Raw genomic sequence first — 26,535 nt, forward strand, 5'->3', positions numbered from 1 at the left:
TGCACTGATATGGACTGCTAATTCAATTATCAATGTGCTAGCTTATATTAAACAGAATCGTGTCTTGACATGACATTGGGGTGATGTGGCATTTTCTTCAGTTACTCATTATGAGGTCTGTCCTGACTTCCATCTCGTGGAGTTGTGAAAAGCCAAGACTGTTAAACTGCACAGTATTTTTGAGACACTGCAGTCTCAAAAAGACCACTGCTGCATACCGTCCTTGTCTCAGTGCATCTGACCCTGTGCAGCATGCATAATACAGGCATGGGGAAAGCAAGCTAAGCCCAATATCAAGATATGAATAATATTGCATGCTTCCTTATAGAATAGGGGAACCTTGGTTCAGACTGTGTTAACGATCTCACACCACGAACGTTACTGAGAGTTAAAGATTTAAGGCAATAGGAAAGGAGGAGGAGAAAATAAATAAATATATATAGAAAAAGTTGTAATCAATTGTATCATGTGATCATTCAGTTTATAAAACTATAACAAAGCTATTAAATACATGCTCTTATTAACGTAAGTCAAATAAAAAGTAGACGGCTACACATGCATACACACACACAGGGCATGATATAGCAAACACAATAAGCAATGGAATTTGAATATTAATGAGTGACATAAAATATATACCATATATAAGTGACAGTAGATGCAAGTTAGTTTGACTACATTACTGTGAACGATATGATGGATTGTTTACCAGAAGGTTTTTTATGTCAGATCGCGTAAAGCAAGTTCACCAGTCGTATGACAGGAAAAACCAGTGCACATGCAAAAGAAGTGTGATAGAGTAAGATAGTGCTGCAGCTAATTATCCCTTATTAGAGTGTGTGTAAAGGTACTGCCAGGGGGGGTGAGAAAAAAAAGCCTGCGATGACAGCTCACACACCGCCCGCTAGTCCCAGAGCAGCCCTAACTCTTGACAGACACCAGAGAGTGACGTATTTCACATACACACACAGACACACACACACCCACGCACACACAAATGTACATGCATTGCTGTGAAGCTTCTGCCATCAACCAAAGTAAGGCACAGATAATCGATGAGGACACTCTTCTCGTATGAAATCCTGTGATGGTTAAAAAGCCTAGCTTACTGTGCCCTTAATCTTTAAAATTGCAGTGAATGAGAGCTTTTAAGAAAGTTAAAAAAAATAATGAATGAACCCCATTGAGGAGGCATCTATGAATTTGGTTGGTAGGGGTGAAACAAAAGACATCTATGACATTGTTTTAATTTCTCATCACTTTAACCCTATTTATTTTCACAATGGAACTAGATTTATTCAGAGGGTCGCTTCCTTTGTTTGACCACAAGGTAAACTGGCCGAGCTAAGTGTATGTGCATGTGTATATAAGTGTGTGTGTATGATTAGCGGGTGTACGGTTAGTGTGGCATGATAAGAATGTTGCAGTGTGTTTGCAGAGTGTGTGGTAGGGAGATAATAATCCCAGCGGTCAACAAGAGTGAAGGGCCAGAGCCGCACTGACCAGCCCACCATCTGAGAGAGAAAAAGAGAGAGAGGGAAAGAGGGAGAGGAAGAGGAAGAGGGAGAGAGGGAGGTAGCCATGTGGTTAACACTTGCTCACTGAGAGGCGACTGGAGCACGGCCAACCTCTTCACACACAGGCTGACCACACAAGAGCCTCTCTTTCTCCCTCTGCCTCCCTTCCTCCCTTGTTACCTAACATTTCCTTCCCTTGTTTCCTCAGCTAGCCGCCTCCCACCTTCCTCCTCCCCTCACCTTCTTGCCACCTTTGTCTCTTCCAAACTTGCCCAAATTCCCCCCTCCCATTTTCTCACCTATGTCTCTTCTCCTACCTCCTCCCACGACCCTAAACTGTCACCACCTCCTGCATCATGTCTGCGTTTGACAAACATCTATCCTTCTGTCCCTCCACCGCGGCTCTGGGAACGCTTCCTTCCTGCCTTCCTTATCTGTCTCTCCTCCCTCCCTCTTGCTTGTTCCTCTTACCCGTATCGGTATCCGTTCGGTCTCTGTCTCCTTCTGTGGGTTACGGTACTTCTCATAAAATTCTCTCTTCTTTTTGCCCTCTTTATCATCTTTGCGTTCCCTCTTTTCTGCGGGTTCGTCTGAAAGTTCAGTGGGAGAGGGCAAGGGAGAGGACATGGCTGGCTTCTCCACTTCCAGGTAGTTCTCATTGGGGTTGAGCACCATCACACCGTAGCCCTCCTAAAACAGATAAGAAACACAAGTATGTGTATTAGAGCCGGGTATCCACATTATACACATTAGATTCAGTTCATATTAAGCATTGATGATATTTTATATAATGTATATTGTTGATTTCACTGATGTAGAATAAAACAAAGTTTGTTTTATAACGCAAAACAAAACTTGCAGTTTAACCTGGTTGAGAAGAAAAAACGCATTAAAAAATAGCTGCAATATGTTTTTTGGGGAGAGAGGACCCTATATCTAAAATATAGCAAAAAATTAAATGGATCTTTAGGTAGTGAGCATGACAGATATGTATGAGAGAGATATATAGAAAATACAAGCACCAAGAAAAATTGTGTATTTTTTACTCTTTAATTCCCAAAATGTTTCATGATTTTTTAAATGCCTATAAGCTTTATTAAATCTAAAATGTAATATTGACATAACATTTTTTGTTTACTAAAAAATATATTAACTTTGTCAAACCTACTAAGAGGAGCTGATATAGCACCACATGATAATCTCTGCTGCACTGAAGCTCAGAAACTTTTCTGCTCAGTCTAGGTCTTCCAGGGGTTCATGGTGTCTCAAAACGGGCTCAGTAGTGGATATCTATGAGCAAATAATACCGTAACAACATGCAGATTGTGAGACGACTGGGGGAATAACACAAATCCTGACTGAAAGAAATGGCAGATAAAGGGACAGAGGAGAGAGTGTCGCTGCAGGGACAAGCCGAAGTAACTGGGGGATTGGAATTCAGCGCCAGTGGTTTCAGTCGGTGGGTAGCATTTAGTGACTCTAAAGGCCATGTGTCACTTAATATCAAACTCAATCGATCCCACCATCATTCAATGTAAGAGTTAGCCGCAACTGCATACGTATCTGTGTGCATTATATTGTGTGTACGGGACTTGAAACTTCTCCGGTACAGGTAAAAATTGTCATTGAAAAAAATCCAATAATAACCAGTGTACTAAAATGAAAGTGAAAAGAAGACTTAAAAAGAGGAAAAATAATGGTTATAATAAGAAAGAATGACTAAAGGGAAACGCATTGTGGAGAAAAGGAAGTTTTCTTGTAGCCTTTGGTGACTTTTTCAACTTTGAAGCCATTTTAATTAACTGTGTTTATTGTCCCAAGCACTCTGAAACTAAAGCAGGAAATGGATGGATTCCTGTTTCACTTTGGTTGTGCTTTTCACACACAACCCCCCCCTTGTGATACACATACACACCCGAAGACTCAAACTTATGGGTATATGCCTGGGCAAAAACACACACACACACACACACACACTAAGGAGTAAGACAAAAAGACCTTTTAGGAGATGTGAGAAGGGAGTTAAGGGAGGCAGCGTCGCTCAGCTTCCTCTGCAAATCGCCCTCACACACACTGTCTCCTCAAGGCGGCACGTCTCCTCTTCCTTAATAAGTGTTAACACAATGTGCTTGTCTTCCGTTGACGCAGCATGAGTGTGTGTCCCTCCTGTGCCCATCGACATCAAACCTGCCACACACCCCTTCCCTTAGCACCTGCCGTGTGTTGACAACAGCAAAATGACACTTTCTCACTTATTCAGATTATAAAATTAGTTTGATTCTCACTCCCTTTCAAATTCAGACAGTCAATTTCAGTCTTCTCTCGATGGACATATTTGTAATGTAAAAGTTATTATTAATATAAATGTATTAAATTCAAGAAAGCACTTTTAAAGTGAGAAGAAAATTGGACATGATCAAATTGCAAATTATTGCATTTAAAGTGTGTATTTTAAAAATGATTTGACAATTACATCATGTTTTACTGAAAATCCAACAAATGTATTTAAAAAAAAAATTAAACTTCAAAGAGTGTTCTGCTACATAATTGCATCTGTGTGATGATGGAATTAAAATGTGCATTTTACTCCAACAAACTCCTACAGCAAGTTCAATGGTAATTTAGCAAGTGATTTATGACTTAAAAAAAACTACATGTCCATGTTGCAGTTTGTCTGCAAATTCTAGGTAGATGATGTTTTGCCAGACCTGGACTTTTATTAGTCTACAGAAGAAAAACTAAAGTTATAGAGGTAATGCATGAAGATCTATTAGGGAGACTTAATTCAGCCTGCAGACATCACAGAGACATTTGCACACAAATACACAAGTTCAGACACACGAGCGCACATTCAGATAGATGGATCGCTGGATGAAAAAGAAATAAGAGTGGGTGAGGAGAAGAGAAAGCGGAAGAGACAGAGGGAGACAGACGGGGGAGAAAGAGTGAAAAAGAGGAGATATAGATAGATATATGGATGGATAGATAAAACGATAGGACAAAGATAGATAGAGAAGGAAGGAGAGACAGAGAGATTTAGTCTAACCAGATCCACACCAGCTTTGTGCCACTGCCCACTGGTGGCAGCCTGATAAAATAACTGACAAGACCAGTTCAGCCTATGGCAGCAACATCAGAAAAACAAGATACAATTTTAATCAATAAATTATTAAATTAAATACTGATAAATTTAATTTATACATGAAAAAGCTAAATAATGGCAATATGAAAAGCACACTGTGCTGTCAAGAAATGACCCATAGAAAGGGGGGAAACAATGACAGAAAAAAAAACAGGAAAAGCCTCTAGCACTTAACCACTTTGTGTGCATTTCTCCTTTCCTCTAATCTTGGTTCACAAGGCCAAAAGTTAATGGTTTAGCAACACTGGCCCACGTGCTCTGATGCTAACCCTTAGTGGCCTACAATCATGTTTAGTCTTCAGTGCTCTTACCATAACCTTTAGTGGTCTATAACCCTTCCTGGCCTTAAGCATACTATTGGTAACCTCAAGTGGCCCGATTCCTAGCCTTTAGCGTCCTTATGCTAACCCTGAGTGGCCTATAGCCTGTGGCCTTTCCTTTGGAGAGGCTAACACACCTAACGGAGCTAACAGTGCTAACCCTTTCAGCTGTCCAGTCACCCAGAAGGACATTGCTGTAAAGGCGACCAGTGTCGTCTGCATACTTAGTCTGGAAGAGCAGGGCCGCCGAGTTCACCTCTATGTCGGAAACCATCATTTATTTGAACACTGAGAGGTCTGTGTTGGTGTCAGGACAACACTGCTCTCCCTGTCCAGACACTTCCTCTCTTATTCTTCTCTCCATCAACCAAATATACTACAATGAGACCTGTGCTCATGGACAGAGCACAACAAAGCAATCAGGCGGGAAAATCTCAAACTTAAAAAAAAAAAAAATAATAATAATAATGAATTTGACATTTATCACTTTTTCCTATATATATATATTTAGATAAAAAACAATATTACACTTTACGACTGTGATTGTCTGTGAGATTAATTGTATATGCCAAACTGATCCACAAAACAAATGCTTTTGAAGAAACAAAAATTATATTCAAATTAAACAGCATAATGTGAACGCTTACCCCAAATCCCACAGAACTAATTTCTCCCACAGAGCTAATGTTCATCATCCTGGGCTTTGGGTTGTTTTGTGACAGCCAAATCTCTCCATACATCTTGCCATACACCCTTGTAGAGTTAGGTCATTCGGTCTTTGTGTTTCTGGCTAACTGTTAAGTCGCTCCCACATACGCGCACACACACACACACACACACACACACACAAGATACACCTGCTAAATCTGATCTTTGTGTTCTGATGTGCTGTCAAAGTGTGAATCTTGCACAAATGCACAATGCAAACCTTGGGTCACCCTGCTTTTTATACCACTAAATCTCTCTCTCACACATTGCTAACATTGGGTCACTTTGCCTTTGTCCTATACACACACACCGCCTCAAATGAAACACACACGCGGTCCTCTGGCGTTGGGTCAGTCTTGTCTTTTTGCTGCAGTATGCAGGCTAAGTCTCTTCCCATGCCCTGTGGGCGCCCCTGTGCCACCACCACACTGAGTCCCTGCCCTGGGGCCAGCGGTCAAGAGGGTCGCCCCGACCCCTCTAAGGGGGGGTGCCCCGACCCCCATCACCCCGATCCGGACGCTCCTTAGCGCTCCTTTGTCGGCCTGTCCCGCACCAGATAGCACAACAAAGGCTGCCGCTGCTAAGGAAACCAGGGCTTGTCTCATCATCGTTACCGTCATCGCCCGGTTTCCCCACACGCAGCACTGTGAAGTTGAAAATGCTATGCCATTCGCTCTTTACTATAACTTAAAACATATATGAAGCTGCAATATAAATATCATAATATAAAGCATTATCTGGGATTCATAATTTTAGAACTGGAGCCATTCTGCACTTAACAGCATCGCCAATACTCTTTGATGGCAATGATGGAGCCTCTTTATGTTCAAATTAGATGCCGCTTGTCCACTAGAACTTTAATGGTAACAGATCATTATTTTCTCTTCCAGTCTTATTATTTGAAAAGAAAGTGTGTAGCGTGTGTGAGTGTGTGTGTGTGTGTGTGTGTGTGTGTGTGTGTGTGTGTGTGTGTGTGTCCACATGTTAGTGAGTACACAAGTGTGAGAAAGAGTAAATAAGATGTCCCTTTAAGACAGCAGCGCCTCTATTTTTCCAGTGGCGTTGTAATGAAATGAAATGTGTCTAATGTGCGGGAGCAGGGAGAGAGGCAGCCGGAGTGAGAGGGTGTTTCATCTGTGCGTGTGGAGCTCAGAGAAGCTTTGATGTGAGAGCTCTCATGTAGTGAGCAGGGCTTTGGGCACAGGGAAAAGGACAGCACTTGACAGGTACAAAGCATGGCTGATAGCGGTCACGGGTGCATGCAGTGAGGAAAGTGGATGGTATGGTTGCGTGAATTTGAGGTTGTATGTGTGGCTGTTTGCTGAATAGGAGCATATAAATGATCTTCTTGGCATTGCACTTGTATTTTAGTCCATTTACGTATTCGTACGCACGCAGTTCACATCTTGAGAATCAGCGTGCAGTCTATAGGTTTACATTGAAATTGGATCTCGGGCAGCTTACTTTATTAGTTTTCTGTCGGGGGGCTGTTAGAATCGGGCAAACGGCGCTCCCTTTTATCAACAGCCTTCGCTCCACTTCCTTGTTTCAGGAATACACAGCTCCTGATTCGCTGCTCAGGCTTGACTGACAAGGGGGAAAGGGTCACCCTGCATGGCATACCCAATAAGATGAGGAGGAGGGGAGGGATGTCTGTAGGCTACAGTCTGGTTTGAGATCTGAACGAGGCACAATGGCTGACCGAGAAGAAAAGCTAAGTTGGAAAATGAGGGAGAGCAAAGCATTGACGTCACAATTTGTTTGCATTTCAGTTACTTGTGGCTGAAATAACATCAAATACAAGTACAAAACTCTTTAGAGGCAGGAGGAAGATAGAAAAAAACACAGACTGCTCCTCAATAAAGAGGTATAAAGGAGCTGAGAGGGAAGGTAAATACTGTAATAACAAGTACACTCTCACTCTCCCTCTCTGTCAGGGCCACCCTGCTCTGTGTGACCTTGTCTGTCTCCGTCTCTACGTGAGCTTTTTTTTGCGTGCAGGGCCCCTTTATCCATCCGATCCCCCTCTTTTCTCTCTCTTTCTCCTTTTTCCCACTCCCCCTCTCCCTGAGGCTGAGATACCACACAGATCGCACAGTAATGTCAGATTAAGGCACGGTGCCCCCTTTCTCATTTTAACCCAGCACCAGTCTGAGACCCCCCATACCCAACCATACACACAGCTATGTTTCTCTGAGAGGAGAAGGGTGGGAGAATATTTACTGTACCACTGGGGCTATGAAAAGACATGTGTGGATCTTAGGGGTGATGTGAGAGGGGATGAGACGGGATTGTCATCAGCCTGTCAGCACAAAATCAATCATCCTCTTGATAACTAGCGATACCCAGGGGGCCATGCAAGTACTTGCAGGGAAGAACTAAATGTTACTAAATATTATTATCTTACAGCGTCTTTAAAAAAGACTGCAAAACGTTAAGGTTGATAGAGAAAATTAACAAGATAATGGGCTAAAATTAAGACTAAATTAAGGGCATAAATTGTAATTCATACTCTACGTATCAGATACATGAGCTCAACTTGATTTTTTTGGATTCTCTGCTTAACCCCACATCCATGTATGTTTAAGCAATCAATTGAACAGCCAACACAAATGTTTACATAGGAAAAGTAAGACAAACTGGAACTTTATCTCCCCGTCTGCCCTCCGAGTTAATTTTAAACAAATCGCCCACTGCATGGGTTTCTCCTTTAATAAAGAGTACACATTTAATTAAGTTTCTCTAAATTCAACTTTTCACTTCAAGTTCAAAGACTGCATTCAGCGTTCGCTTCCTCTAATGTAGTCATACACTAATTTGGTCAAAGTAAATAAGACTCTGTGGTAATGATTATCTTTTTCTTGATCTTAATGAGCACAAATAGTTTAGGTCAGAATAAGAGGCTAACCTTTTGAGCTAGTCAAGTAGTTGTGTCTGTAATAAGCAGCAGAGTTTTTAACCTTGGCATGGATGTCTGGGCTCATTTGGATATTGTTTATATGTGGAGCTGAATATTTATAAATGAGTTCAAAGTGGAGCAGTGGGGTGGAGGAAGTGAAGAGAATAGCACAGCTTCAGATCCCTGATGCCTCAGCTTCTTTTCATGCTCGCATTTACATTTCTTTCTCTCTGTTTCACTTTCTATTTCTCTCTTCCTGTCTCGCTCCTCCCGACCTGTCTATTTTCAGCACCTTAGTGAAAGGATAGACATAAAGACACTCACACAGACACTGTTGAGTAACTCACTCAGTGCAATGCCAAAGCCAGTTTATGTGTCAATTATTTACCATGCTCGACGTCTGTGAATCTGTGAATTTGTTCAGCCACTATCCATGCTCAACGGTTGATCAAGCATCAGAGTGTCTGGACAGACAGTGCCACATAAACACACTCTCACACACGTACACAGACACACAGAGTTTGGAGGCCTGCTTCATCTGCTCTCAGCACGACACACACACAGAGGGAGGTGCAGGGTTGGGGCTGGGGGTTGCTAGATTGGGGGTGGATGTAGCATTAATCACCGTCCAGGTGGAAATTGTCAGAGCTATCGATTGTGCAAGTAAATGTTACACAAGTCATTTGTCAATTTTTTTTTTTTTTTAAAGAAGACCAGCGTGTCATTCGCAAAGACGCAACTGTGAATGTAAACTCAGCAACACTGATATTTTAGAGCTGTCTCACCAGATGCATAATCAACCACAAAGCAACTTAGCAGACATCCAAATATCTGAAGGATGAAACTTTGATTACATTGTTTTACATGAAATCTTTTAACAATTAGGAAAAAAAATCAAAAACTGTAATAAGCCACGTCTCAGCCAGCAGTGTTGCTTGGAAAGATTATCAAACCGCTTGCATAATAAATTAACAATATTTTCAGTATGCTTTAATATTAGAGTATGAAACACATGCTTGCCATATACACAGCAAAGGAAATATAGTTAGCAAGACGAGTCCTCAGCCCACAGAGGGAAAGCTATGGGGAAATAAATACAGGAGGCTTATTCTGATGCCGTTAGCATTTTGATTTATATATTCTATATTGTCTCCCCTAAGCATACACATGTATTTTTAATGAGGGCACAGAGAGATATAGATCATGGAATGATAGGTGCCTCCCTACCCTCCTGCCTAACTATTTAATGTATAAATCAGGGAGAGAGGTGAGCAGAGAGGGGGAGGCAGAAAAGCTACAAAAAGAGGGAAGGCGGGAGGTGTGGAGGCATCCCAGGAGCAACCCTGTCCTGAAGGCCACTAATAACTGTGTGCACGGAAGGAAGGAGGAAAGGCAAAGCCTGAGTTCAATGGGCCTCGGAAGGAAGGAAAATGATGCCTAAGAAGATGATGATTATGATGATGATGGTTATAAAGACGTATATTGCGTTTATTCAAAATCTCCTTTCTGTTCAAGACTGCACAAAAACAAAGCATCTGACCTCTTCGATGAAAAATCCATCTCTGATGATCATGATGATAACAATGACACCAAAAAAAAGAGGGTGCCTTTCAGTTCGGCTAAAGAAATTCCACCACCATGTGAAATTCTTAAAGAGCGCTGTCGATGAATGTTTCTACTTCACCATCTGGACAGGTAGTTAGTGCGTTAACACACATGAACACACACACGGTGGGTGCGAGACGCATGGCCATATGTACAGACTGAGGCGGTCGGGGTCAGTGGCAGGACACATCTAAACACTGTAGACACATGAACATATGTATGCATGCATGCACAGACCTGGGCACATACCCATCGCCATGGTAAAATAATACACAGGCACATGTGTGTATGCCACGGTAAATTACAAAGAAAAGAAATTACAGGAAAGTTGTGACACCAAACGTTTTTGCAAATGATTACATAATAGATCATAAAAAAGCACAGTGTTTTTTTGTTCCAAATCAGATTTCGACTGCTCGCTTGTGATGAAAAATGGGAAGGTGCTGCTTTGGGTGTCATCTACCAGTAAATGACACTGTGCTGGTGAATAATGAGACCATGCTGTTGCGCCTAGGGTATTAATCTTACTGAACATCACAGGACCACTATGACCTCTATGGGTCAAAGGTCAAAGAGGAATCCCTTCACCCTTGCCCTGTTATTGTGACCTAGGAGAGACAGCAACATAGAGAACTGGTGGTCCTGCTGATGCTGCTCACTGTTGCTATGTGAGGTGTGAGCATGTGGGTGATATTTCATGTTAAGCGTGACCTTTCAGGAGATGAATTTTTTTCTTATCTTATATGTGTAAAATATTCATTTCTACTTGCTGTGGTATTGTACACTGTGAGAGTGTAACAGGCTGCAATCATGCAACTGGCAATAAATCAGAAGGCCACAGTATTAGCACACAGACACACAACCACAATGACACACTCCAACAGTCCAAGAGTCTGACCTCTCTCTAAGTGGCGCTACACCACAGGTCCATGAGTCAGGGGAGGTCGCCACAGCCAATCACAAGCTGTGTTTGAAGTGTGAAGGGTAAACACTATGGCTGCTCTGTCCTGCCATTTACTCTGCTTATTTTCACAGGATGTAACCTAGAAAAGAGGTGGCGGAGAATATAGTGTATCTGTGTGCGCATATGCATGTATGTCTGTGTGTTCCAGCACATTTTCCATAGTGTCATTACCACATGGCTGGGTTTATGCTCCACAGCACACACATGGAGCTACGCATGTATGTTGGAATCCCCTTCATCCTCTCACCATACGGCCAAATACACGTGCAGAAATCCATGCTGTGGCAACTAAGGAAACCATGCATGGAGCAATAGACATTTTCCTATTAACCCGATGTAGCCTTCAAAAACGGTTGAAGAGCAATTTACCATGGAAAGCGGCTGTAAAACACATCCTCTCTCTCTCACACACACACAGTCCAACCCCCTCAATCCCTCCACCACCACAATCCTCACTAGAAGCTCTTTCAAATCGACTACTTTTTTTTAAGACCACCTGTTGTCTATTATTTTTACATACTGCTTTTCTCATAAATCATAACACTCTGTAATTAATCAAGCTGTCAAAACAGGGACCGGAGGTCACCTGGAGGGGTCGGAGGTGGATGCAGGGCCGATGGAGGTCAGGGTCACACCGCATTCCTCATTATCAAGTTGGGATGGGAGAGGGGCCGGGCAAACAAAAGCGAAAGCAGATGGAGGGGTGGGGGGTGGGAGGGGGCACAGATGAAAAAGAGAGCTAGAGAGACAGAGAGAGAGGGAGAAGGAGAAATTGACAAAGAAAAGTGAAAGAAGCTGTCAGCTGCCTTCAGATGAAGACAGGGGAGGCGATTCTGAGAAGGGAGACATCACATAAAGAGGTGGAAAAAAGGGAAGAGAAAAAAGAGAGAGGCATGAAAAAAGAACAAAAGAAATCTACAAGATGTTTCTACTGTATAGACCTGAAATTGGCTGCAGAGAGGAGAAAGAGGAGAGAAGGAGGCAGGGTGGTGTGGCTTCTTCGATGGGAAAATAGGGAATCAGCTGTGGAAGTATGATTGTTATCTCGTTCTCTCTCCAAGTGTGTGTGTATTTGTGTGTGCGTGTGTATGTGCGGGTGATGAGGCAGACTGATATCTCTCTCAGAGGAGTGTGTATCGGTGTCTCAGTGGGTTGAGAGCCAGTTCAGAGACAGGACCACGGGCCTGGAGTGGCATGTCACCGACTCCACAATACACACTGCTGATTAGATCACACTGATTAGACTGGCACATATACACACAGATACACACAGATATACACACACACACACACACACACACGCACACACACACACACACACACACACACACGCACACACACACACACACGCACACACACACACACACACACACACACACACACCAGCAAATGCCCACAGAGAGAAAGAGAAGCTGAACGAATGTCGGCAATTCTCAAGTTATTTTTTTAATCGTAACTAGTCAGCAAGTTGTCTTACTGGACATATGAGAGACAATTAATGAAAGAAATTAACACGATCAGGTTAATACTAATACTAATACATTAGGTTTGTGTTTTCTTATGACATCCTGAATCACTTAGTAATATGAATTATGGCACGTGTGGCAAAATGTGTTGACAATCAAGTAAAGTGAATTATCTCATTATGTTGAGTGTGAATATGTTATGCGAAGTTATGAGTGTACAATCAAACAAGACGGGAGAAAAAACAAAGAAGCTAAAAGCTCAGTAGGGGGATGAAACCCTGGGACAGTCTATGCAGTGACAGAGAGAGGAAAAGATAAAAAAAAAATAATAAAAAAAAACTAGAGAACAATTTAAAAAGTGCAAATGCCGCGGAACTCCTCGCGCTATGTTTGCGTACCCCTCCCCTGCGAGGAGCATGAATTCTCAGGCGTGGCTCGCTCTATCAAAAACATCACTCTTGAATGAGGCGCCGACCATTGCGCAAAATTAGCTGTCACCCTTTCCTCAAAATCTTTGTTAATCTTGTTTCCAGTGTTTGCGGATTTATCAGCACATGCATCAATGTCAGCTCCTTGGTTACTGAGCCGCACTACTTGGGAGAAGATATAATTAAAAATGTTTGGGGCGTGGGGGGCGGGAGGGGAGGGCTGCTGAGGAGCGGGAGTGTTAGGAAAGACGGGGCGGGGGGGAGGTGGGGGGGTGTCTGGGAGGAGGAAGGTGAAGTCTTCCTCTCGTCTTGTAGTTTCCCCTGGGAGCCTGTGGAACACAGAGCCAGTGATAACAGACAAACGGGCTGGGCCGCGCCTCTCTTCCTCTCCCTCTCTTGCTCACTTTCCGGTATCACTCGGGTCAGCGTGTGCTGCTATCTCTTTAATGACACTAGCTCCACTGATCTGGCCGTGGTCGGGAAACTGGTCTTATTGTTAACAGCCACTTGACACAGAGGAAAACAACAGCCAAATGCAACCATCTAGTGATATAACTGCCTTATCAACAATTTGATGCACAACACAACCTATCCAGAGGGTTTCACACATGGGTGTCATGGCTGGTGGGAAGGACAAGCAGAAAGAAAAACATTCAGTACACTACAAGCATGAATATCATGTCAATGTGAGTAAATTAAAAAATCTGAATGAATTATGACATATTTGGTGCAATTCTGTGATTTTCTGAGTATCTGTTTGTTCACTGACTTAAACTAAAACACTTTGACATCTGGAGGGGCGGTGATGAATTACTCTGTGCCACCGCAGCTTGATCCTTGATATGTTTCCAGCACATCTCTTATTATCATGTGGCTTTTCAAAAACCATCACTTGCCCATCCAGCTCACGTCAAGGGACAAGGGACATCATGCATTAGAAATTCAACATCCAAGCTCCGCATCTAACTCACAGATACGAACACACACCAGACACATAGACGCATTTATACAAAACCTCACACACACGGCCCTCTGGGAGTGCGGTTGTGATGCCGAGACATCCCGGAGAGCCGTGCCACAGTACCAGCAGGTTTCAGGGCTGTGTGGACAGAACTCTGGCCACAGACATGACAGCTCAGGAGACAGCTCGGGAAGATGACAGACACATGTTTTAAACATAGCGCATAAATGCAAACCCCTTATGAGATGACACCTACCATAGTGGCCCTCTGTCTTTCTCCCAAAAGATTTGGGTGTCAAAGAATGCGACAACTGTGCGCCCTTGTGCGTGAATATCTATTACAGACATTGGAAAAAAGAACATAGGACATACTGTGCATGTGTGAATCTACTGTAGCCACATATGGGTGTTCACATCTTAGCTGACATGTGATCATGCTGGCAGGAAAAGGCTAGATGATAGTTAAGTTCAGGATTTTAAGAGAGGCAAGAGGTATCTAATTTTGCTTAATTTTTCTACATTATGGTAGCAGCTGTCATTGTACTCCAGATCGAAGTTCACATGTCTTGGAGACAAGAATACAATTGTCCCACGGCTGGGCCCTTTCTCTGCCATGTGGATGGAGGGTGAACAGCAAGGTGTCCAAGCCTTAACCTCTCACCATGCCTGATACGACATGTCAGCACTGAGAGGAGAGCTTTTTATCCATGCTCACATATTCTCTTCTTCTCTCCTCCACCAGCTCTTCTTCCTCCCTCCTTTTCTCCTCCATCCAGACCTTTAAGTGCGGGTCTGGCAGGTTTGGCTGGGAGGTCGCGTATTCCCCCTCTTCATTAGTGAGAAAATGGACTCTGGTAAACGCTTGTTAAAGCCCTTACCTACACTCCCCCAGTTAATGGGAGTGATCCATTTGTGTCCGTTTCTGCCTGACAAGGCTTTACTGGAAGATTAATAGTGCGGTGTCAGGCCACGGCCACCCTCTGTCCCGTTCTCATTTCCTTTCTTCTGGGACGCACACATGCAATAATGGAGCCCCATCTTTTGTTGTAACACCATGATTAGCCAGGGAGAGAAAAAAGCACAGGAATGACAGAACGAGAGAAAGAATGGAGCAGCGAAGAGGAAAACAAAAGGAATATAATAAAAAAAATCTTTCCTTCATGATGTGGTACAAGTGTAGGTTTTGAGGTTGTGAATTACAGGCACTTGACAGTGGCAGAGTGATATTATTAATTAATCTCCATGTGAGGTGAAGAGAGATATAATGAATCACTTATGGATATTTCCTCTGTTTTAAAGGCCGGCTTTATCTTGGCATGATCCAGAGAGAGGTCTTAGAAAGAGATGACGATGGAATGTATGACAGAAAAAGAGACAGAGAAAGGGAATACATTGGGAGAAATAATAGAGACAGAAAAAAAAGACAGAGAGAGAGAGTGGGAGAAAGGAGTGGGGAGAAGTCCTTAAAGGGCCACCCAGGGTTTCGTCTATCACCCAGGCCCCCCAGCAATCCCTCTTCCTTTCGGGGATGACACTGTCAAGTGTTCTGTCCCTTCACTGGGTGAACTGGATAATCGCTCTTAATAATTACACGGACATTCCCGGGAAGTCTGTCCTGTCCGGGAAGAGCAATTCTTCAGATGAGAATCCCATGGTGCAACAGGCCTGGAAATGTGCCATATAAATGTAGAATTCAAATCTAGACAGAATACTTTATTTTTGTTGTTGTTTTTTTTCTTTTTATTTCATCTCTCCGGGTCTTTTCTCTCTGGCGATTTCTCTGATGGGCAGACCAACAATCTGGTAAACACACAAACAGACACAGACAGGCGACCTGCATGGCAACCCCCTCCTCACTACATCACAGTCGGTGCCAACGGAGAGCAGGGTGTTTCTCAAAGGAGAGTATGGGGGATTGGGGCTGGTGGTGTCTCATTAAATTCTTGGGATTGTCTAATTGTCTTTCGTGGACCTCCGAGAGACTAGTACATTATACTCATTGCAATTAACTAAACAAAAGAGCCGAACCGCCCAAGCATTGGGGACAAGGCTGGCTAGGGGGAGCAAGCCGTCCAGCCGGGACCAGCACAACAAAACACAAACACACACACCAGAAGAGAGTGCAGAGAAACACTAAAGAACAAGAGAAAAGATATGAAGGAGAGCAAAAAAATGAAGGGAGAATAAAAAGGGAGGGGAACGAGCGAGGACTCAAGACAGATCTTGGGATTGGCCAGATGTCAGAGTCGGGTGGGAGGTCGGGGTGAGACGGGGTGAGGCGAAAGAGGAGGAGGGTGTCTGTGCTCATTTGAGACGCACCTTTGTGCTGGACCTGTCTTGTTTACTGCACTACAGCTTAGCAGTGCGAGGGTCCTATTCAGGGTCCAGGCCTTTCAGAAGGTACTGAAGGAGCCCTTAAGCCCACTTAACTACCATTTTCACACACTCTGCCTGCTCTCCTCTTTGTCCTTGCCTCCATTACATCAAACGCAGGAACAAAGGCGGGGAACAGAAACTGGGGCTGGCAGAATGGCGCCCATCACAAATATTAATTTGAAAAGGTGTTGGAGAGTAGAATCTACTTTTATGCACAAGGACAACTTGGGATTTTTTTTCTCTACCTTGTCAGGGGGCTCTTTGGGGGCCGCAATGAGCTTGGTTTTCAGGCTAAAGGGGAGGCTGAGGACTTGCAGCACAATTATCCAAGAATAAGGGGCTTGAGACGTGGCACACTGCTAAAGACTGAGCACACACAAGCGCACACACATGCACGCGCACTGCCTATTAAATAAGCTCCAAACATCAGGCCTCATTCACTTGCCAGGGCTATTAGGCAGAGCAACAAACTCAAAGAAGACACACACACATGTGAAGGGCCCATGTGACTGCAGCGGTTGGCATACAAAAACTGAGAAGTAACCTACTACTCTTCCCCAGAAAAATATACCAAATACAAGGCATTACAAAAACAGAAAACTACATACATAAAAAAATGGTGGCGTAAGAAAAAAGAACAAGAAAACACGATAACAAAATGTGATATATATAAAGATGTATTAAACAGCGTTTTCATTTAGATACACTTGATTGAAGCGTATTTGCTGGCAAGTAAATGGGTTTGTAAAACTGACCTTGAATTGACTGGTGGAAAGATAATTGTCTGAACTAGAGGTAATCCACAGTCCACCGCTCTTATTGCTATTAGCTCAGAAACACACACACACACACACACACACACACACACACAGGTGCAAGGCGCATGCGTTTCCATGGAATGCAGTTTTAGTCAGATCACATGAGAAAGTGGGGTGAAAAGTTTACACTGCCATTACATATCAGAAAAAAGTGTACATGCCTCTTTCTGACGTTGTCCCCCCTACACAGCACACACACACTTGCACACTTGTAACACACACTTCCCCAGTTCAGGCAGTCATGGCCAGGGTAGTGTGGTATGTTGAAAAGCCCATCCTGTGTGTAACGATGGTGTATCGCTCTAATCCACAGGATACAATCGCTGCAGTCCCGCCCCCATCTCCATCTCGCTCTGCCCACACTCCAGGTCTCGCTGCTGGTCAAACCAAACCCTGGCCTGCCCTGGCTCTGGCTCTCAGCGGGCTGGCTCTCACCCAGATACTCTGGCTGACCCTGCAAACATGTGGTCAAGTTGGGCACGGCAGACCCTCAGCTCTCTCAGGTGTGGGGTGGGAATGGATGGATGGAAAAACAGAAGGAGAGGGATGAGGAGAAACAGGACACGGGGCTGGCTCCACATCCAACTTAAGTAAAAAAAAAAAAATGGATTTTTGATGTGAAAACATCAACACAAATAATAAATAACCAAGCTGCAGCATCTCCTACTGCCAGATTGAGTTCAGAAATGTATATCACTCTCTGCTTGGTACCACAGTGAAAGGTAGGAAACTGCTGTGTGTGTTTATACATATGTGCTTACAATTACCAGCGTGTGTGCAAGCACAGGACCTGTCCACTCACCCACATAGGTACTCCTGAGAGCAGAGAATGCAAGAGGGGGAGTGCCCATTTTTGATCTCTGACAGAGCAGCCACTGGCAGAATCAAACCCCAGCCCAGTGGGGCGGCGGGCAGGCAAGGCAAAGCTACTTGATGGGGGGGAGGGACACTCCATTCACCATCGCACCACCACTCCTTCAAAAAACATACACACTTACAATTACTCATAATCTGCTTATGATGCCGGCGTACGGTGGGTTTGCTAAAATTACCAGAGCGAGAAAAGACACAAGCACAAGAGAGAGGAAAAGAGATTGAAAGACAGAAAGGACAGTCTCCAGGTGTCCAGTAATAGTAGTGACTTTGTATTTTATTTTGTTCTATTTTCATCCGCCCCACACTGAGGCTTAAACATTTCACACAACTGCTTTTCTCCCAAGCTTCAAAGAAAATAAGGAAGAAATAAAGACAGGGTGGATACAGAGAGAAAATAACTGCTGAATCCACTGCATTTAGAGAACGAGAGAACAGTATTGAAGCAAATAGTGTGTAAAGACGAGGAAAGAAAAAAAGATTTTAAAAAAAGTGAGCTTTTGTTTTCTTGCTCACTCAGCTACAGAATGGATAAATACGTTTTAGGAACCATGACCTGTTGATAGAAATTTTAACACATCTTTTTACTGTATTGTGCAATATTGTGTGCCGGGAAAAAAAAATCATACAAACACTTAACATATAATAAACAGATAACCGGACACAATATATCTTTGGAGTTTTTTTAGCAGCAAATCAGAAAAGCATACCAAAACAAACAGTGATGTTGAAAAGATAAAACACAATGGCAAGCTAGTCAGTACGTTTACTCTAAGTAGTATTGAATCCTGGATGTTTTTCAGAGTGACACAGCAAACAGTTGGCTAGTAATCCTCCCTTTTGCTGCAGACTCACAATACAGGGATTCTCTGAGTGCTCACCACAGTGTGTTGCTCAGGAAAAGAAAAAAGGAGAGAGATATGGATGGTTGCAAAAGGAAAGAATAGATAGGTGCAGAAAGAAAATCAAATCAAAAACCATATACAGATGCATCTCAGTACATTAGAATATCATGGAAAAGTCAATTTCCAGTAGTTTAAGTCAAATAGCCCCAACCAAGTATTGAGTGCATAAAGATGAACATACTTTTCAGAGGCCAACATTTCCATATTAAACATACTTTATAAAATTGGTCTTTTGTAATATTAACATTTTTTGAGACACTGGATTTTAGGTCTTCATTAAATGTAAGCCATAATCATTATAATTAGAAGAAATTAAATGAATTAAGACATGGAATGTTTCATTCTGGATCTATATAATGTGTTTTTAAACTGAATTACTGACATAACTAAACTTTTCTATGATATTCTAATTCATTGAGAGCACCTGTAGTCGAAAATGTTTAAATTTACATCCTGAGACTTTATTTTTGAGAATGAAATCCATGCATCCAGCAACTGTCTAATAACAGTGGAGATAAGCCCATTCCTTCCCCATAGGCATTTATACGTTTTTGTAAAGTGTCATCAAGTCAATAAACAACATAAAGAAGGAATCATTAGTAAATTGCAAAGTTTATTCTAACTAAAAGTTAGTGATGGCAAACTACACGCAGAGTAAATGCTGCTTAGCTTAAGGACAATAAAAAGATAGATGGGAAGGAGGGAGATCAGTGCGTGTGTGTTTGTGTCAGATGCAGGTTATAGAACAAGAGGAGGGAAAAAGAGAAGAAGAAAGTCTGCGAGTTGAGGATACCACCACAGTAGTGCATCTCCAGGGAAGAGTGGTGGGTGTTTCGATGACAAAGCCGTCTATTTCCATAGGCTCTCTCTGCCTGATCTCCCTCTAGTCCCTCAGAGCCACGGCCTTGATCTGGGCAAACAGTGTGTGTGTGTATGTGTGTCTGCATTTATCTGCTCACATCAGTTCTAAGTTGATGATACTGAGTCACAGCTGGTATGCAGCGCTACAATTTCTTATCCATCCGCTCTTTTATGGACCTTACATCGGACACAGACGAATGAATAGCCACATCTACACTAACAAGTGCTAACATCACTGCATTTTAGCATTTAAGCAGGGAGTACCTTCAGGGGGGTGATGAGGAAAGAGTCTGCAGAAATAAAGAGATAGCCTGGAGGGAGACAGGGTAGATATGTAACAAAAGATGAATGATGAAAATATGGTGATAGTGGGAGCTGAAGATGACCGTGAAGGTAGAAATCCAGTTATATCCATGACTTGATATGACAATATGGAAATGAAAAAAAAAAATTCAGACAAGGATATCTATGTATACATGTGTATATAGTATGATATAAATCAGGGTATATTGTATATAGAATTATATATATAGTATTTTTAATATCTCATTTTCTCAGATTCTTCAGATAGATAGATAGATAGATAGATAGATAGATAGATAGATAGATAGATAGATAGATAGATAGATAGATAGATAGATAGATAGATAGATAGATAGATAGATAGATAGATAGATAGATAGATAGATAGATAGATAGATAGATAGATAGATAGATAGATAGATAGATAGATAGATAGATAGATAGATAGATAGATAACAAATGAGGCTCAATTAAGTGAGAGTGAGAGGGGGGAGTAACGGAGAGAGAGAGAGAGTGTGTGTTGGTCTAGCCTGACAGTATACTGCCACCCATCTGTCTGATCTGGTACAACAGTCCCTGCTCCTCACACATCTGTCCTAGGATCTGTCGCTCAAGTTTCATATTATTCAGAAAAACACAACCATAAGAAAGGCAAGATCTGAGGCAGGGAAATGATGAAAGCCCTAAAGAGATTACATGCAGACAGTGACAGTTTTAGAGGGAGAAGGATAGAGAGATGGAGAGGGGAAAAAAGAGGAAAATCATGTCTGTTCCACAAAGCCTGTTGTATCAAAAGGTAGCATAGAAGCCTGGAGCAAACGTCTGCTCACCTGCCAGCCCAGTCTGACCGAATCTCTCTCTATCTCTCTCTCTTGCTGTCTTCTGCCCTCATCACACACATAAAAACAACCAAATGCACACAAAAGCAAATTCTCCTTTTTCATTTAATTGACATCAAACCAACAATTTACGAACACGTGCACCGATCTAAGAAGATATAAAAGTGCTTTAAATCCCCCCCCCCAACTCCACATCTCGTCAATATCAGCATAAATCCGGTTTAGGAATTCCCTGACTGGGGAACAGGGATGGCTGCTGGGCTGGGCTACCACCAACCCTGGTTCATGTGCAGGTTCCAGTTCATCCACAGTTCACGCATACTCTCATCTTTTTGAAGCAGCATCCCATCAGCTCAGGATCATGATTATTCAGGACAGAGAAGAGAAGCGTGGCGTGCCATCAATATAACATCTGCCCTTCTCCCTCCCTCCCTGTCTCTCTTTTTTCTTTTACACACACTCACACAAAACTCCCTCAGAGAGTTAGCGCCGCAGCATTTAAACCCATGTTCTGACCCTATGTGTAGATCCATGCCAAGTAATCATTCGCCATTCACTCTCATTTTGCAGCGCCTCCCCAGCTACAAAAAGCACACTGCCCTAAAGCTTTGAACCTTTAACCATCCAATTTGACTAACTTTGAGGATCTTGCTGCAAAGTTAAGCATGCATATTTAAATTAGCCACATCTGTAGAAGTACTTTTTGCATTATTAATTCCTGGACATAAAACAGACAAATATGAGCTTGGCTATGGGCTTCCCCTTGCCCAAAGTAATACAATAGGGTTTTTACTCGCACACGCACACGCACACGCACACTCGCACACACACACACACACACACACACACACACACACACACACACACACACACACACACACACACACACACACACACACACACACACACACACACACACACACACACACACACACACAAAGCAGACAGCATTGCCCCCTAAAATAATAATTACAAAATAATAAAGACATAAACTTAAGTTGTATAAATTGCCTTCAAGTTGTATTAATTGGCATATAATCAACTAATTAGCAAGAGGTGAGACTACCAGAGAAAAACAAAAGCAGAATTTCCCTGCTGTCATTAAAGGACAACTAAAATTCTTTAAAGAAGGGAATGACGATGATTATTTTACTGAACGTTGTGAGTCAGGTTCCCCACCAGCGAGCCAGCTTGCTTTTCCTGCACTGCCACCCACTGCCAACATATGCCACTTCCGTATACAAGTAAAAGCACAAGGAACTTTAGACAAAGTACACACATGCACGCAGACAGACACAAGCACATACGAGCATTAATACGCATGCTAACTATTTCCTCCCTCTAATAAACACCCACACGCTCCCATCCTGTTTATGCACACATTCTCACACACACAAAAACTTTGTTCGTCTCATCTGGCCTCCTCCTCTCCTTGTCTTTATTTTAATCTGCAGGAGAGGAGTTCACCAAGAAGTCAGCAGGGCATACAGGAGTTGCGCCTCCAGCGTCACACACTTGCACGCACACACATACTCACATGTATACACAAAGCTGCAGGGACACACAGCAGGATGGTGCGGAATTAGGAACGAGGTAAGGTGGAGGTAGGACACATCAGCATTTTAAATTAACCAATGGTAAACAGAGAACAATTTGACATCAAGAACCCCCCGCATGTCTTCCCGTAGCGGTGAGAAAAATAAAAGAACAAAGCATAAAAAGTGCACCATTCTGCCAGACTGACTAAGATGTTTGTAAAAAAAAAAAAAAAGAAGAAAAAAGATAGAGATATTCATTAGCGTTCTTATATATGCACATACATTACACCTTTAATAATATTTATTTCAAAAATACACTGGAGCGTGGCGGGGGGGAAGGATATTAGTGGCTAAAAAGAAAAGGACTGATGGAGGAATAAATGAGAGAGAGAAAAGAGAGGAAGATAGAGAGAAAGAAAACCAGAATGAGAGAGAGAGAGATCTGTATGTAGGTTATTGCAGTCTCACTGCACCACTCTTGAATTTCAAACAAGAACCCTGGGCAGAGCAGAGAGCAGAGGAGAGAGCAGAGGAGAGGAAAGACAGAGAGGCGGCGGGGCGAGAGAGCGAGCAGCAAGCTAACACTGGAGGCTAACGGGAGGCAGGCAAGAGAAGTGGTTATTAATGAGATATCTTAACTAAAGGAGGGCAACAGAGAGAAGGAGCAGGGATGGAGGAAGAGAGGAGATAGGAGAGAGGCATGGACCCGGAAGAGGGAGAACTTCTGATAGAGAGCACAAAAAGGGCTAAAGAGGTGAATGATAGGCTAAAGATATCTAAATCAAATTGAGACTTGTTTTGTCTTTTCTCTTTTTTTACTTAATCCTGTTATATTCCCCTAAATCAGTCCATGCAGAATTTGTGAGTTATTTCCTATGTGTGCAAATACGAAACTGCACATTTTTTAATACAAGCATAGCTGTGTGCATCGTGCCACTGTTGAATGTATATTTTTTATGACTGCGTGCATCCAGGTGTTACTCTGTGTAAGTCTATGAGTGCAAGAACACTGATTTCTGCTAGTGTGCGAGTGTGAGGCTGCAGCATCTCTCTAATTGTTGGTGTATTAGAGGGCCAGCTCTTTGATCTGGGGGCTGTGCCGGGCCTCAGCACTCGCTGCGCAGGGTGGTCTCCCATCATGCTCGGCTGATCACAGACGCAGCCTCACTATTGGCTGCCCGGCAGGCCCTCCCATCAGCCTCGGTGCTACACGCCTCTGACAACTTCATTAGCCCGACTCGACCATCCAAGTCTACTCTGCTATACTCTGCTCTGCCAGCAACAGGAAGCGAGCGCTGGTACGGCTGGCACACAACCAGGAGGAGTGCAGGGAAGACTCTTACACAAATATCAAGTATGATAAGAAAAAAAAGTTTAAAAAAAAAAAAAAAATTAAAAAAACACATTGAGACAGACATATTTGGTTGAATGTAATTGTTTATAAGAAGATGACACATTTTCTTTGTCTTCTTTTTTTCCAGATTCTCATAAATCGAATTACAAAATTGTAAAAATTCACAAAGGCTCAAAGTTTTTTTATGTATACTTTCTTCTGTGTGCCCTAATGCTACATTCCCTGAGGTGTACCATCCATTTTATTATGACTAATAATTGATGATTTTTTTTTTATCTGATGAATAAGGCAGACTGAACATAAGGAAGAAAGATGAATGGAATTTTAATATGCTGTCCTCTATTATATGGCTATTCTAATACATTAAAGGCATCTCTGTCTCTGTCAATCAGTCTGTCTCTCTCTGTCTCTTCTTCTCCCTCTTTATCTCTTTCTATCAAACACACACAGCCAGTACTCACACAAAATATCTCTAACATTACCTCTTTTGCACTTGAGACCAAAATGAAGACCAAAAGTTTGCTATTATTAGAAATTTGACTATGTTTCCAATCTGAAAGCATTGTGCTGTAATCCAGTCTCTTCTACTTGTTAAATAAACCTTGAAGATAGGTTATAGAGTAACTTCAGGTGTATGTGTAGGGGCGACACTGTGGTAATATATTTCCATTTTGGTTTATGTTGCAAACGAACTTACTGACCCATTGCTTACTTAGAAATAGTGCCATTTTTTTTTAGATAACAGCGTCTTTGCTTAATGCTTCATATGTGAGGATAAAGTAAATATATTAATAAGATCTATAACCAATCAATCAATGGCTGACGGACTGAAGCCTCACTTATTCTTGAAATATCAAATATCGAGATGAGAGCTCATCTCTGATGCTTCAGCTTGTCACAACAAAAACTGATTGACGGTCCATATCATCAATAGCCTTTAATCATTTACAGACGTAGCTGACACATCTAGGACAAAGCATTTATAACATCCCATTTTAAATGACAGTAGTCATAAATCTGATCCCATTAACAAATCTTGGGTTGTCTTTCATTGGGAAAGTGTCCCGACTGCTGAAAATGCAAGCTCTTCAGTTTACAGGCCACTGAAACTTTTTTTCCCATGATGCACAGAGATTAAGCAACTACATCTCTTCTCAGGACAACAGATTTAGTGTAAGTCCACCTGGCCAGCTCTTTGGACTGATTTGATTTCCAGGCTGCTGAACAAGACAGGTACTTGTAATACTGGGGTTTGGTAGCCGGTAGAGCAGGTAATCCAGGTTTACCATCGTTGTAGCTCAGTGGTAGATAGGTGAACTATTGAACCCTGTCCCTGCAGCTGAGGCTTGGTAGTGTAGCAGGCTAATTAACTGGTCGCAGAGATGAGGAAAAAAAAAGAGATATCTCTCTCTTCCTCCCGTGCTCCAATTCTACTTCTTTTCATCTCTCATTCATGAGCCCTTGGTGGTGCCCTTGGCATTGGGTATGTAAACTATCAATTCATACCATCACACACAGACTCAGGGCTGGCATTATAAAACCGTAGCACAGGTTGCATAATGAGCACACATCTTAATGAAGTTGTTTCAGAGGTGATGCTGTGTGGAAAAGGAAAATCAATGATTATTTCACAATCCAGAGCCACATTATGTGAATTTAAATGTGGGATGTTATTTCAAAGAAAACCTTCAGAGACTTTGATGTATCAAATCATATAAATATTCCTTTACAAATAGATATTTCTTTATTACTTCTTTCATGATAAGGCCACATTCCAACACTCAGCAGTTCCAGTTATTCTGAATCGGAGCCCACATAGTGACCAATTCCTGTGTTCACATTTTTAGAGAATTTTGACAGAGCACACGCTAGTTTAACCAATGCCACTGGTCCCAGGCTCCAGTTCAGCTCAAATAAACAGAACCTTGTCCTGTCTTCTCCCTTTTTGTAGTCCTGATTTAGAGGAAAACACAGATTTCAGGACGGTGTGACTCCAAGAGTACCAAATCATAAGTTTAGAATTGGAATATATACAGTACAGTAGTCAATATGAAAAATACAGCATATATATATATTAGATCATTTTGTCATTTATCAATATTTACCAAATGTTCACTAGTTCCTGTTGTCAAATATAATGATTTGCAGACAAAATAATTTGGTATCTGTCACAGTGTTTGACTGAACATTTATACAACCCCCAATTCCAAAGTGTTTCACAGGGATTCTGTGAAAAACATAAGAAAAACAGAATACAATGATTTGCAAATCCTTTGCAACCTATACTTAATTGAATACAGAACAAAGACAAGACATCAAATGCTCAAGCTGGGAAACTTTTCTTTTTTGTAAATATACAGTGGGGAGAACAAGTATTTGATACACTGCAAATTTTTCAGGTTTTCCCACTTGCAAAGCATGTAGAAGTCTGTAATTTCTATCATAGGTACTCTTCAACTGTGAGTGATAGAATCTAAAACAAAAATCCAGAAAATCGCAGTAGATGATTTTTAAATAATTAAGTTGCATTTTATTGCATGACATAAGTATTTGATAATCTATCAACCAGTAAGAATTTTGGCTCTCACAGACCTGTTAGTTCTTCTTTAAGAAGCCCTCCTATTCTCCACTCATTACCTGCATTAACTACACTTGTTT

General features: G+C 42.2%; 1 protein-coding gene across 1 annotated transcript in view; it reads right to left on the reverse strand.

Annotated features, from left to right (window-relative positions):
• Nucleotides 1-26,535, reverse strand: part of fam172a (family with sequence similarity 172 member A) — a 154,027-nt gene that overhangs the window by 89,506 nt on the left and 37,986 nt on the right. Inside the window, exon 7 of the mRNA XM_059336582.1 lies at nt 1,989-2,207. Coding sequence (XP_059192565.1) covers nt 1,989-2,207 — 219 coding nt within the window. The remainder of the gene's footprint in view (nt 1-1,988; nt 2,208-26,535) is intronic.

The sequence above is a fragment of the Centropristis striata genome, chromosome 7, assembly GCF_030273125.1.
Source record: "Centropristis striata isolate RG_2023a ecotype Rhode Island chromosome 7, C.striata_1.0, whole genome shotgun sequence".
NCBI lineage: Eukaryota > Metazoa > Chordata > Actinopteri > Perciformes > Serranidae > Centropristis > Centropristis striata.